Raw genomic sequence first — 14,827 nt, forward strand, 5'->3', positions numbered from 1 at the left:
TCCTGCTCTCTCTCCACTTATCATTGCAACAATAAACTCCTCCCTGTCTACAGGCATCGTCCCACCATCCCTCAAAATTGCTGCTGTTACCCCCATTCTGAAAAAACCTGGACTAAACCCTGACACCCTAAATAACTTCAGACCCATCTCCAACCTACCCTTTCTGTCAAAACTTTTGGAACGTGCTGTAGCCACTCAACTCAAACATCACCTCTCTGCCAATAACCTGTATGAAACATTCCAATCCGGATTCCGCTCCAACCACAGTACTGAAACTGCTCTCCTCAAAATCACCAACGACCTTCTCCTCTCCTCTGACGCTGGCAACCTCAACATTCTCATCCTCCTCGACCTCAGCACCGCCTTTGACACCATCGATCACACCATCCTCCTCACCCGACTTGAAACCACCTTTAACATTACCGGCACTGCCCTCTCTTGGATTAAATCATACCTCTCTGACAGACGCCAGTTCATCTCCATCAATAACTGCAAATCCCCCACTGCCCCCCTCCCCCAAGGTGTCCCCCAAGGTTCAGTTCTTGGCCCCCTCCTCTTCATCCTTTACCTGTCCCCCCTCGGTCACTTAATCCGCCGTCATGGTCTCCAATTCCACTGCTTCGCCGATGACATCCAGCTTTTCATCTCCACCAAGTCCATCTCCACCACCACTCACTCTATCCTGACAAACTGCATCACTGAAATAAAATCCTGGCTTCAAATCAACTTCCTCAAACTTAACTATGATAAATCTGAAATAATCATCATTGGCCCAAAAACGCTCATAAAATCCACCCGTAACTTTGCGCTCAACATCGACGGTATCCCAGTATCCACCTCCCCTCACATCCGGAATTCTTGGCATCATCTTTGACCAAACCCTCTCCTTCGACAAATACACTAAACAGATCACAAAGACAGCCTTCTTTCACCTGAAAAACATCGCCCGTCTCCGTCCATCCCTCTCCTCCGTGGCTGCAGAAACCCTCATCCACGCCTTCATCACTTCCCGTCTGGACTACTGCAATAGCCTCCTTTATGGTTCACCCCCAACAATCACCAATAAACTCCAATACATTCAGAACTCCGCTGCCCGTCTACTCACCCATTCCCGGACCCGTGACCACATCACCCCCGTCCTTTACAAGCTTCACTGGCTCCCCATCTCCCAGAGAATCCAGTACAAAATCCTCCTCTTGACCTACAAAGCCCTCCATAACCTGGCCCCATCCTACCTGGCTGACCTCCTCTCCAGACACACTCCCACCCGCAACCTCCGCTCTGCTGGTACCAACCTCCTGAACCCCCCCCCCCCCCCCCATCCGGACCAAATTCAGATCCTGGGGGGACAGGGCCTTCTCCATCGCTGCTCCCACCCTCTGGAACTCACTACCTCACACCATCAGAGACTCCTCCTCACTCACCACATTCAAAACATCACTCAAGACCCACCTGTTCAACACTGCATTCAACATTTAATCACATTCAGCATCTAACCCCTGACTATCTCCTCTCCTTCTCCCTCCTTTGTGCTTTGAATATTTCCCTATTGATTCTTCTTTTTTGCAATTGTTTTTATGTTTTGCTGTGCTTTATGTTTTGCACTCTGTCAAAGCGTCTTTGGGCTTCCTGAAAAGCGCTATATAAAATAAATGCATTATTATTATTATTATTATTATTATTATTATTATTATTATTATTATTAGGCATGGTGACGCCGCACACTTCAACAACAAAGAGCAAACCAAACTAAATGTCTGAGGTTTAAATAAGACAGGTTCCTCCAAGATCCTCTCTAACGATGTTCTAATCATTTGCACCTGAGCTGGTGCACCTGATTCTAATTTTAGGTATTTGAAGTAGTGATAAATGTAGGGGTGTACTTACTTTTTCCACATGCGAAATTTGCATTTATGTTTATTTAAATTATACAATGGACTACAAAATGTAAATGTTTCATGATATTTGTTATATTATATCACCTTTATCTATCAATATTGTTGAAATGAAGATCAAATAGCTGTATGTTGAAATATGTTGAAAAAGTCAAAACTTTACATGGGGTGTACTTACTTTTTCATGTGACTGTATGCACACTGGCTAAAAAATATGGAATGCGAGTTCATCTATTAATCAAGTACTGTTGAAATGTGAATATGTCTATTAATTACCTCTATTATTATTATTATTTACGTAATAACACACCAGCACACAAACCGTTCTGGCGAGGGTCTGCGACCTCTGATTGATTTGTCTCGTTCTCTCCATTTTGTCTAATCTTCTGGCCTAGAGCCTATTTTCTAAATTGTAACCTCCAAAAACACTCTTACACAGAACTTTATCAAAGCATTCCAAAAAGATAGCCATATTGTTTGTTACACAAAAACCCTCCTTCATAAAAACTTAGATATAATTAGTTGCTTGTCGAGGGTTACATCAGCGATCAGGTAGAAAATATTAACAACAAAAAAGATTAAATCTACAAATATTTACAAGTGGATTTAAAAATACCAGCACAGTTCATGTTATAAGATTCGGAAGATAAACTATAAAATACAGAAATGCAAGAATTTGAGCAAAAACAATTTGATGATATAGAACAGGAATGAATGAAGTTGTATAACTGTGCTGACTTCAATGTATACATTAACTTCCCTGATTATTGCCTTCGGATACACGCAGAACCTTAGCTAATAGTGCAAAACTACAACCTCAACCCATTATTTATACATTTCAGTAGATTGTCAAAAAATTCCAGACTTTCTCATTCCAGAGATTTTAATTTTTTTTGCAAGAATCAAGTTTCTTTTCTATTTTTAAAGACTTATTCTTCCTCAAGAGAAAGAAAGAAAGGAGTTGGGGTGAGGGAGGAGAAAAGGTGAAGTGAAGAGAAATAAATATAGCAACTACTCATAGAGCCACAAAATGAAAGCACCGACTCTAAACCGACTATTTTAGATCTGCTGTGTACATGCAAGGCGACCATCTACCGGCTTGTGGGAGTTTTGCCCCGTTGGCTGCGGGTTGGCCCTTTCTTGCATTCCGTTCAGGCTGGTCCACCTTCTCGGCATCATCCTCGCAGCAGTCATGGGAAATCGTATGCCCGTTCTCCACAGAGAGCTTCGCCACTGGATGCTGTAGGTCTAAACCTAGGAATCAAGGGTCAGGCTAAGTCTCAGCCACAGACATATTAATTGTATCAAAAACATAAAAGGGGATTAATAGAGCAATTTGTCTTCCAAGCACAAAGTATAAGAAATAAGGACTTAAAAAATGTGTTTGGCTTTGCAATCATGCTGGCCAATTAATTTTGCTGTAGCCAGAATCAAATAGCGAGTAAATAGCACAAAGCTTGAGGGTTTTACCATCTTCTGACACATCCTGGATGAGACCACGCCGAATGAGCTCGTTACGGCTAAGCCTGGTGGACATCTGTCGTTCTAATGCTGAAAATACACATTACACCACAAACCAGATACATATGAAAGCTTTAATAACAGTTGCTGTTCTATGAAAGAAAGTGGAAAATTCCACAAAATGCAAGAGTTGATCAGTATGAAAAAAAAAACAATTTCAACTGACCACACCGCATGACCATCGCAAATGTTTAATGCGACACCTGGATGCCTTTAATGGAAATCCCTCAAGTTTTAGCACCTGAAGACAATTTATTTTGGAGGCATTTTTCAAGAACTGTAGTCAGGTAGAGACCACGAGTCCATTTCATAAAGACTGCCTCAACAGAATAAAAAAAAACAAGGAAAAATTATGACAAATGCAATACCTGCAGATGTTTGCTCAAATTTCTCACTTGGCTTCTTCTTCCTCCATTTCCAAGGCTTGAAGAAGCGACTGAAATTGTTGAGCTTGCCATGGCGTTTAATTGACGGTGTACTGCAATCGGACGCGACGGACATTGGCCTCTTTGGCTCTGAAGAATCTGCATCTGCACCTGTTGCAAACAGGTCATTAGAAATCAACCTAAAAAGGTGTAGTTAACCATGATTTTGCCACAATGTACAAAGTCTTCAACCTTAATCTAAAAATTTAAATTAAATAAAAACTAGAGAGAAGTCGATGGTGCGCCATCGCAAATACCCACGATTCTCACCTAAAGCAAAGTTGAAAGATGGAAAAAAGTTTCACCAGGAATGACCCAATATCAAATTTTGAGTTAAAAAACAGTCTTGTTTTGACCCATGTTGCCCCAAGTCCCCACCCCTGGGGAATGAACTAATAATGTGCCCAGAATTGCACTTTTGGTTTTTGACCCCACAGCCGGGCCCCAGGGGGCGGTGCCAAAAATGATACTGCTCTCACGCCTTCTTTTTGCCATGTAATGATCATAACTACCAAGTTTGGTGAATTTTTGCACAACAATTTGGGAAGAGATAGCATGATAGACAGACACATACAGAGAGACAAACACACAGACGGAGCCGATTACAATATCACTCCCTCCACCCCCTCCCAAGCCCCCCGAATATTATACTTTAAGCATGGGGATAACAAGTCTTCGGTTGGCCTGTTCGTGCCCCCATATGAACCACTGACTCATAATGTTACAAATCTCATATACCCTTTGTGTTTGTCCATAGTCCAATAAAGTCCTTGAAATAAAAAAAATTTGTAAACTGAGGAAAACCAAGACTTCGTCAAGGCAAGTGCTGGTTTGAGTTGGCAGGCAATTGGAGGGAGAGATTTAAATAACCAAATGTTGACAAAGGTATGCTAACCTCCACGGGAAGCTAATGTTAAGGGCGTCAGCCCTTCGTCGGATAAGAAAATCCTCCTATTCCATATACACAATCAAGGAAAAGGTAAGTCTCTACACATCATTATTGATTCAAAACTTGTGCAAAGTCAAGTAGAGAAGGTTTGCTCTACAAACTTGGTGGTGTTGCAAAACAGTGGGCAGCAGCAATTGTTTTTTTTTGGAAGAGTCTGCATTCTGCATTCCTGCTTGATAAGAGCCTTCCTGTCAGCTCATTCCTCTTCACAAACTTAAACCACAATGGGAATGATCCTCAATATAATGATATTCAAGCACATTTCTCTCAATTTCCATTGAAGAAAATAAATGATAAGAGCGAAGTTGATGGTGCACCATCGCAAATCCCCACGCTTCACACCTAAAGCAGTTGAAAGATGGCAAAAAGTCCCACATGACCCCTGTTGCCCCATGTCCCCACTCCCTGAGGCATTAACTGGGGGTCAAATCCAAAAACTTGTTGCATATTTCATGCGTCCCCCAATGTTGATTGAATATAAAAAATTTCATTAATTTAAAAAATGTTTTAAAATGTGCCTGTAATTACATATTTTGGTATTTGTTCTTTCGACCCCACCCCAAGAACAGTCAAAAATGACACTGCTCTTGCATCTTCTTACCATGTGATCACAACTACCAAGTTGGTAAATTTCTGCACAAACTTTCAGGAAGAGATAGCGTGACAGAAGGACAGACAAACAAATAAAGCCGATTACAATATCCCCCTGTTTTTTTTCAAAAAGCATGTGGATAATAAAAATTAAATGACAAGACTACTCACAAAATAGAAAACAATCCCATAGGCTGCCCCAGTATCTGTTCCTGTAGCTCAGCACATCTGCGTAAAGCTGCTCTCAGTATGCCATTAAAGAATTATGTTGCAAGCCTCAGAATTCACTGCAAGGCTCCAATACGGCTTTTCCCAACAAAAGCACACTGTTAAAGGAAATCAGTCACTCGCTATCCGTTAAGTCACTCCTACCGCCTCCACCCATCCTATCAAATGGGATAATAAACAATTGCTGTATAATTATTGTTCATCATTCTAACAGTCCACTTCCTGCAATTAGAATGCCTTCATGTATGCTTCCTTGTGTAATGACAGTCTGTACACAGCAGAGATTGAAGAAACGACCACGCTGCGCCTTAAAACACCCAACTCAGGAGTTTATTTTTCCCTTTACAGAATCAAGGCTCATGGACGAGAAAAGGTAGAACTAACAGCGGGACAAACATCAAGTGAATTAATGAACAGGAAAATAGGATAGAAAGGGAGAGAGCGAGAGAGCGAGCGAGCGAGAGAGCGAGAGAAAGAAATCAAAAACGAGCAAGTAAGAAGGTTGGGTTAAGAACGATTAATGGGAGTAATAACGATCATGGATCAGAATTGGGGATGACCAGAGAAGGTAGTTCCAAGGACAGCATAAGCTATGAACAAGTGTTACGCCATGGTCCCCCGTCGGGGAAGTGATGTGAGTTGACAAAGTGGAACACGCAGAAAACATGCTATAATATGATATTTCGCTCACAAGGGTCAGACATACATGGAGGCGGCCATCTTGGATTTTGACGTGGTGACCCAATTTTCAATAGCGGTCTTCCTTATGCCGAGATACACCCACACACCAAATTAGAAGTTGGTACTTCGCTTATCTTTCAAGATATTCTTCTCACAAGATTCAGACATACATGGCGGCGGCCATCTTGGATTTTGACGTGGCGACCCAATTGTAAACAGCGTTCTTCCGTGTGCCTACCGATTAGAAGTTGATACTTCGCTTATTTTTCGAGATATTTCGCTCACAAGGTTCAGACATATATATATGGTGGCGGCCATCTTGGATTTTGACGTGGCGACCCAATTTTCAATAGCGTTCTTCCTTATGGCGAGATACACCCACACACCAAATTAGAAGTTGGTACTTCGCTTTTTTTTCAAGATATTCATCTCACAAGGTTCGGACATACATGGCGGTGGCCATCTTGGATTTTGACGTGGCGACCCAATTGTAAACAGTGTTCTTCCGTGTGCCTACCGATTAGAAGTTGATACTTCGCTTTTTTTTCAAGATATTCATCTCACAAGGTTCGGACATACATCGTGGTGGCCATCTTGGATTTTGATGTGGCGACCCAATAGATACACCCACACACCAGATTAGACGTTGGTACTTCGCTTATTGTTCGAGATATTTCGCTCACACGTTTCAGACATATATATGGTGGTGGCCATCTTGGATTTTGACGTGGCGACCCAATTCTCAATAGCGTTCGTCCTTATGCCGAGATACACCCACACACCAGATTAGACGTTGGTACTTCGCTTATTGTTCGAGATATTTCGCTCACAAGTTTCAGACATATATATGGTGGCGGCCATCTTGGATTTTGACGTGGCGACCCAATTTTCAATAGCGTTCGTCCTTATGCCGAGATACACCCACACACCAGATGAGACGTTGGTACTTCGCTTATTGTTCGAGATATTTCGCTCACAAGTTTCAGACATATATATGGTGGCGGCCATCTTGGATTTTGACGTGGCGACCCAATTTTCAATAGCGTTCTTCCCTATGGCGAGATACACCCACACACCAAATTAGAAGTTGGTACTTCGCTTATTTTTCAAGATATTCATCTCACAAGGTTCAGACATACATGGCGGCGGCCATCTTGGATTTTGACGTGGCGACCCAATTTTCAATAGCGTTCTTCCGTATGCCTAGATACACCCACACACCAGATTAGAAGTTGGTACTTCGCTTATTTTTCAAGATATGCAGGTTACAAGGTTCAGACATACATGGCATCAGACATACATAGCGGCGGCCATCTTGGATTTTGACGTGGCGACCCAATTTTAAACAGCGTTCTTCCTTTTGCCTAGATACACCCACACACCAGATTAGACGTTGGTACTTCGCTTATTGTTCGAGATATTTCGCTCACAAGTTTCAGACATATATATGGTGGCGGCCATCTTGGATTTTGACGTGGCGACCCAATTTTCAATAGCGTTCTTCCCTATGGCGAGATACACCCACACACCAAATTAGAAGTTGGTACTTCGCTTATTTTTCAAGATATTCATCTCACAAGGTTCAGACATACATGGCGGCGGCCATCTTGGATTTTGACGTGGCGACCCAATTTTCAATAGCGTTCTTCCGTATGCCTAGATACACCCACACACCAGATTAGAAGTTGGTACTTCGCTTATTTTTCAAGATATGCAGGTTACAAGGTTCAGACATACATGGCATCAGACATACATAGCGGCGGCCATCTTGGATTTTGACGTGGCGACCCAATTTTAAACAGCGTTCTTCCTTTTGCCTAGATACACCCACACACCAGATTAGACGTTGGTACTTCGCTTATTTTTCGAGATATTTCGCTCACAAATTTCAGACATATATATGGTGGCGGCTATCTTGGATTTTGACGTGGCGACCAAATTTTCAATAGCGTTCGTCCTTATGCCGAGATACACCCACACACCAAATTAGAAGTTGGTATTTCGCTTATTTTTCAAGATATTCATCTCACAATGTTCAGACATACATGGCGGTGGCCATCTTGGATTTTGACATGGCGACCCAATTTTCAATAGCGTTCTTCCTTATGCCTAGATACACCCACACACCAGATTAGACGTTGGTACTTCGCTTATTTTTCGAGATATTTCGCTCACAAATTTCAGACATATATATGGTGGCGGCTATCTTGGATTTTGACGTGGCGACCAAACTTTCAATAGCGTTCGTCCTTATGCCGAGATACACCCACACACCAGATTAGAAGTTGGTACTTCGCTTATTTTTCAAGATATGCAGGTTACAAGGTTCAGACATACATGGCGGTGGCCATCTTGGATTTTGACGTGGGTTGCATCCACACACCAAATTCGAATGCGGTCCTTCGCTTACGCACGCACGCCCGCACGCACACACGCACGCCCGCACGCACGGACACACGGACGGAGGGGAAAGCCATAGTCCCCCTTTCGCTCCGCTGAGCGACGGGGGACAATAAAAGAGTTAAGGTGTGCAGTTAGCCTGTATTTTGGAAGTTTAACAAGAAGGGGGTTACTGGGAGAACGTGTGAATCTTGAGTTTCTGGGGAAGGTCAGAGTGAGACAGCAGAGTGAGCAATGTTGGACAAGAGACAGTTAGTTAAAAACAAAAAAAAACAGACTATCGAACTGCCTGTGATGTGAAAGCAAAATAACTTGTGCTTCAGCCTCATCACAGGAGATTCCAATAATTTTGAGAGCTTTAGATTCTCAGAGACAGATGTGCTGCTGGGGCACTAGTCCATAGCAGAGAGGAGTATTACATTAAAGTATGGACAAAGACATAGTGGACTGTGAGTAACTCAGAATTTCCAAGGAAATACTTGGATTAACAAAGGGCTTTGGAGGCCAGCTTTGCAATGTGATTGGCCGAAAACATGTCATGGCTTATGGTCTGCTGACCAGTTCCTACACTTCGCCAAAGTCCTCGAAGTTCAAGAGAATGAACCTCCTCCAGTAGATAGACCAAGGATATAAATATGTGGGTTAGATGACAAAATGCAATAACACCTCATCCAAGGCATATCCTCAGCTGTGGATGTGTTCACAGTCTGTGATGGGCCATTGCAACATCTTCTGACAATATTATCATAATCAGCAGCCTCAATTATTCCCACCTTCTTGAGGTGTCAGCCAGGAACAACATTTCTGGTCAAAATCTTTCACGAACAGGTAGGCCAGTTCTGATATTCAACAGGCAGGAATTTGCAATTTGTTCAGGATGCCGGTGATAACTCGCCTACACTTCGCGAAAGAAAGAGGGATTTTTAATGTCCACCACCAACCTGTGCCAGCTGACATGTCCTCTGGCTTATGTAACGTCCTTCCGATGGATGGCACACAATTTGTTGCCTTGCCCTGCATGTGAAACACCAGGGCGATACATTTGTAGTTGGGTCCAGATTCAAACACAGGGTATAGACCGCTCAAAGGTGAGTGAGTAAATCCCGAGGCTATCCTTCTGGCCCCAATAATATTGCTGGAGCATTAAAAAAACAAAAAAAACAAGACTGATACTTTAGAAACGGTGTAGCCGGGCTTGGATCTTCTGAGTGATCTGCTGACCAGATCCTCAGCTCTGATTTCTGGACTGTTGTGAGGAGCATACATGCATACACTGGACGGACTGACAAATGCTGTTCTGGATGGCATTGCCCTGTGGGCTACGCCGTAAAAATATGGCCACCAAACCACGTGACCGATGATGTCATCTTTTTTTTTCTCGACCAATTTATTTCTAGATCTATCGTGAAAAGGTGAAAAGTTTGGGTCAATCAGACCAACGGTTGCAGAGAAAACGAATTTTAAAGGGAATAAACCTGCAAAATGCCGGCGGATGTGACGTGCATACATAAATATACACATACATAAATACATACATACATACATACAAACCCTGTTCCAGACGACATTGCCCTGGGCTACGCCGTAAAATACAACCACAACAACAACAACATGCATTTTAAAGGCCATTTTCCCTGCTAGAGCGGGGTTAGCCTTGCGGTCCCCATGACGATCTTCTCCATTTTGCCCTATTTTCTGCATCTCTCCTTGTTAACCCCCTTTCCCGCATTTCTTCTTCCACCATCTTTAGCCAAGTCTTTCTCGGTCTTCCCCATCCTCTACTTCCTTACTACATTCATTTCCATCACTCTTCTCAACCAGTCACTTTCATCCTTCCTCAACACATGACCAAACCATCTCAACCTGTTCCTCTTCCCAGCATCAATCACAGGCTCTATTCCCATCATCCTTCGCAATTCATCATTTGTCTTCCTCTCTCTCAACGATACTCCGCACATCCACCGAACCATTCGCATTTCCACCGTTTCCAGCCTTCGTTGCTGCTCTACATTCATGACCCATGTCTCGCTCCCATAAATCATAACACTTCTCACACATGCAGCATACACCTTTCCCTTCAGCTTCAACGACACTCCCCTCCTCATCAGCACGCCACTCAGTTCCCGAAACTTCTTCCATGCACATCTCACTCTCGCAACCGTTTCCGAGTCTGATCCACCTTCTCCATTCAGCATGTCTCCGAGGTAGCAAAATGTTTTCACACCTTCCAGCTTCACGCCGTCTCCAAGATCCAACTCAACATTTCCTCCATCTGCAGCTCCCTCTGTGCACACCTTACATTTGAATGTAGCTGCCACACTGGTTAATGACCCTCTCAGACCGCTACATTTTTGATGAACCCACTCAGCGCACATTGTACTTTGAATGGAGTTCACTCCAACACCCTTCCTGCACACAGCACATGGCCACTTCCCCAGTTCTTTCCACCTCACCACATGCTTTACCACTTGCCATCACCTTCGTCTTTCCGATATTCACCTTCAGACCTTTTGTCTCCATACATTCCTTCCACTTGTTCATCTTTTCCTTCAGTCCATCCATACTTTCCGCAATCAACACCAGATCATCTGCATACAACAACTCCCACGGTAAACCCTCCTTTACGTTCTGAGCCAGCACATCCATCACAGCTACAAATAGTAGTGGACTTAGTGCCGACCCCTGATGCACTCCCACCTTCACCTCAAACTCACCACTGTTCCCGTCCTTCGTCCTTACAGCTGTGCGCGCTCTTTTGTACATTGCCATCACTACTCTGATCAACCATTCCTCCACTTCTAACTTCCTCAATGCCCATGTCAATACTTTGCGTGGAACCCTATCGAATGCTTTCTCCAGATCAACAAACCCAAGAAACAACTTCTTCCTCTTCTCCATGTAAATGCCGTAAATCTCCATGCCGTAAAATACAACCCGTAGCAATTATTATGCAACAACAATATCATCATTATAATACTGTAAATATTGTTAAAATGTACAATTTTGGGTATGTCAAACATTTCTGAACTACAACGGCACTCGGTGGAGCGCATACCTCCACAAGGCTGAACAGTTTACATTTTGTATCCCATCCATAGGCCGGATCTGGATCCGCACCTTCAAAATCGAATCAGCTTGTTCTCGTCACTGAACCAACTCAGCCACCTGGTTAGGTCATCTCATCTCGATTCTCGAAGAGATGAACTTATAAAATGGGTCGTGCTGTCCAGATGTCTATCCATCTGGGAGTCCGGCCATCAACGTTTTTGCTATTTTGCTACAGCCTCCCTTATATTATCACCCGGCTGATTGTTCTGAAACTTGACACATGAATACAAGACCCCACACAATCGCTCAGTGTTCGATATTTCAATTACGGATCATGGGGGCACCTGGGGAGGGATGGGTGGTAGTGGTTTACCCCCAAAACTTCAGATCACTACTCGTCCCTTATTTACCAACTGATTGCTCCGAAACCCGATACAGCCCTTCTACACAATGGGGCACACAATCGCTCAGGCTTCAAGTTTTCGATTTCATATTTTTAGATTTTGTCTCAGGGGGACTCCCAGGGGATCAGGGAGCTCACAGGGGGTCCCCAAAAATCAGCAGAGGTCTGAACTACAACTTGAAGAGATGACCGTCAGCCCACTCAGGGCTATTTGCTTTCGTCATAATCTGTCCACACCTTTTTGAAATATCATGCTATGTATCATTTTTGGCCCCATCTTTCTATGGTGAAAAATCACTTAATTTTTTTTTTTTTTTCTCAGATCCGGATCTTCACCAAAATCTAATCAATTTTGTCCTTGTCACACACCAAACCAGTCCACTGAGTTTCAATCAAATTTGTCCACATCTTTCATATATTGTGCTATAAAATATATCGTATTTTTGCCCTATTTCTCAATAGTGAAGAATCTCATGTCCGGAATCTTAAAAAATTCTCATGTCCGGATTCAGATCTTCACCCTACGGTGCGATTCATATAATATATTGTTTAGTTATCGTCGATGAGGAATTTGGGGGCCCGATTAACTGCAGCGCCATCCGAGCTGCGGCGTCGGGACGATACATTCATTGTACGGTAACATCACGCACTTACGGGCACGTCCTATATATATAGTACGGGCATGCCCTAGTATAATCAATTCGCCCTTGTCGCACACCCAACCTGCCCACCAAATTTCGTCCGAATCTGTCCACAATTTTTTGGATATCCTGCTCACAGTTTTGTGAGCATTTTTTTTTTGTGAGCAATTTTTTTTAGATATCCTGCTCACAGACAGACAAACAAGACAGACAGATAGAGAGAAAAACATAACTTCCGTCCACCTCCTGTGGCAGAGGTAAAAAGCTCCTGCATTTAAATAACTCTTGAAAGTTGTATTGCTTGAAGTGATAATTTTCTGTACGAGCTAAAAATTCACAATCCAGATCATGTGGGTGATGCTCATCTTCAACTTCACCTGGATAATACAGAAGGTGAAATGGCGACCGGAGATGCTTTGCACATAGCCAGACCTCACGGAAATAGAAAGCAGAAATGAGAACACAATCGGTCACAGGAAGGGGCAACTCAGCCCAAATGGCATACACACTACAAAGCTAATGGTAATCGGGTACCCACCCATGCACATGGTGCCAACATTATGGCAATGCCACAACATAAGGCCAGCATGCAATGGAAAAAGCTAATTAATCTTCCTTTTGACACCAAAGCAATCGAACAAGACAAAAACAGGAAACCGTTTCATACATGCAGTAAAGAGAAAAAAAGAATATATATATATACACACATATATGTATGTATGTATGTATATATATATATGTATATATATATATATATATATATATATATATATATATATATATATATATATATATATATATATATATATATATATATACATATATATATACATATATATACATACATATATATATATATATATATATACATATACAGTGGTACCTCGGCTTACGAGTTTAATCCGTTCCGTGACGGAGCTCGTAAGCCAAATCGCTCGTAAGTCAAAGCAAATTTTCCCATTCAAATGCATTGAAATGCTATTAATCCGTTCCAGCCTCAAAAAAAAAACACCAATTTTTTTTGTTAGGTGCTTTTAAATAACAAAAATGTACTTTATAAATAACAAATAATGTATAAACAAGCACGACCTCGTATATACTGTACATAATACAAGAGAATGTAAAGAAATAAACTGGACCTCTATCCATGAAGATATGGAGAAGTTGTTGTTTGTGTGGTTGAAGGAGAAGCAGCTCGCAGGAGATACCGTGACCGAGAGCATCATGTGTTTGAAAAGATTGAAACTCGGATATCGAGCACGGACCACGAGGTGTTTTTTCTTTTTTCTTAATCTCGGTTTCAGTGAACTTTTGCTCTGTGCTCACGTGTACTGTACCTGTACCTGTAATGGTACGTCAGAGGATGGCACCTGTTGTCATCATATTAAGTGCAAGATGTTCTGCATCGTAAGTTGGTACACCGTGGTCTTTCGGCGGTGTTTAAGCCGGCCGTCTTGGCTTCTGTCACCATTGGCATTGAGTCTTTCGATGTAGGTAGGTCGTTGTGTGCCGGTGCCTTGGCCGAATTCCTTCATTGCTGCATTGTTAGCTCACCTGGTTTTTTATACCACATCTTTGGTTATCGGACCAGCGAATGACGTCATCTCCAAAGTATGGCTTATTCTCACTTGTCTTGGACGATCTTCTACTTCTAGCCTTCCACCGTGCATTTGGTGTCCACTGTACTTACTGTACAGTGCCTGGTAAAATTGATGTAATGGGTTTTTGACCGTCAACGCCATGAACCGTCATGAACCGTCAACGCCATGAACCGCTAACACTCAAAAGCCCATTTATCGCGCCTTATAAAGCAAAACGCAAACCGAAAGCCATGCCTCTCAAGCGAGGCGTGCTTCCGTGGTCACGTGATCCACAGGTGTAGCTCATTATACCCGCACGCGCGACACGCTTTGGCGGTCACGTGACCAGCCACTCTGGAGGCGGGGATCCCCGCCGATGACGTCACCGGCTGGAGCAAGGAGATTCCTCGCTAATGTATTTCGACGATTGCGTGTTTTATATCCAAGCAGAGATGCTTTCACGGC

The 14,827-nt window shown here is 42.8% G+C and overlaps 1 protein-coding gene across 1 annotated transcript in view; it reads right to left on the reverse strand.

Moving 5' to 3' along the window:
* LOC137421762 (phosphatase and actin regulator 2) overlaps window positions 1-14,827 on the reverse strand; it is a 60,741-nt gene that overhangs the window by 40,190 nt on the left and 5,724 nt on the right. Inside the window, exons 2-4 of the mRNA XM_068108132.2 lie at window positions 3,785-3,952; window positions 3,366-3,446; window positions 2,991-3,149 (exon numbers count right to left, since the gene is read on the reverse strand). Coding sequence (XP_067964233.2) covers window positions 2,991-3,149; window positions 3,366-3,446; window positions 3,785-3,952 — 408 coding nt within the window. The remainder of the gene's footprint in view (window positions 1-2,990; window positions 3,150-3,365; window positions 3,447-3,784; window positions 3,953-14,827) is intronic.

The sequence above is a fragment of the Myxine glutinosa genome, chromosome 2, assembly GCF_964187855.1.
Source record: "Myxine glutinosa chromosome 2, kmMyxGlut1.1, whole genome shotgun sequence".
Classification (NCBI taxonomy): Eukaryota; Metazoa; Chordata; class Myxini; order Myxiniformes; family Myxinidae; genus Myxine; species Myxine glutinosa.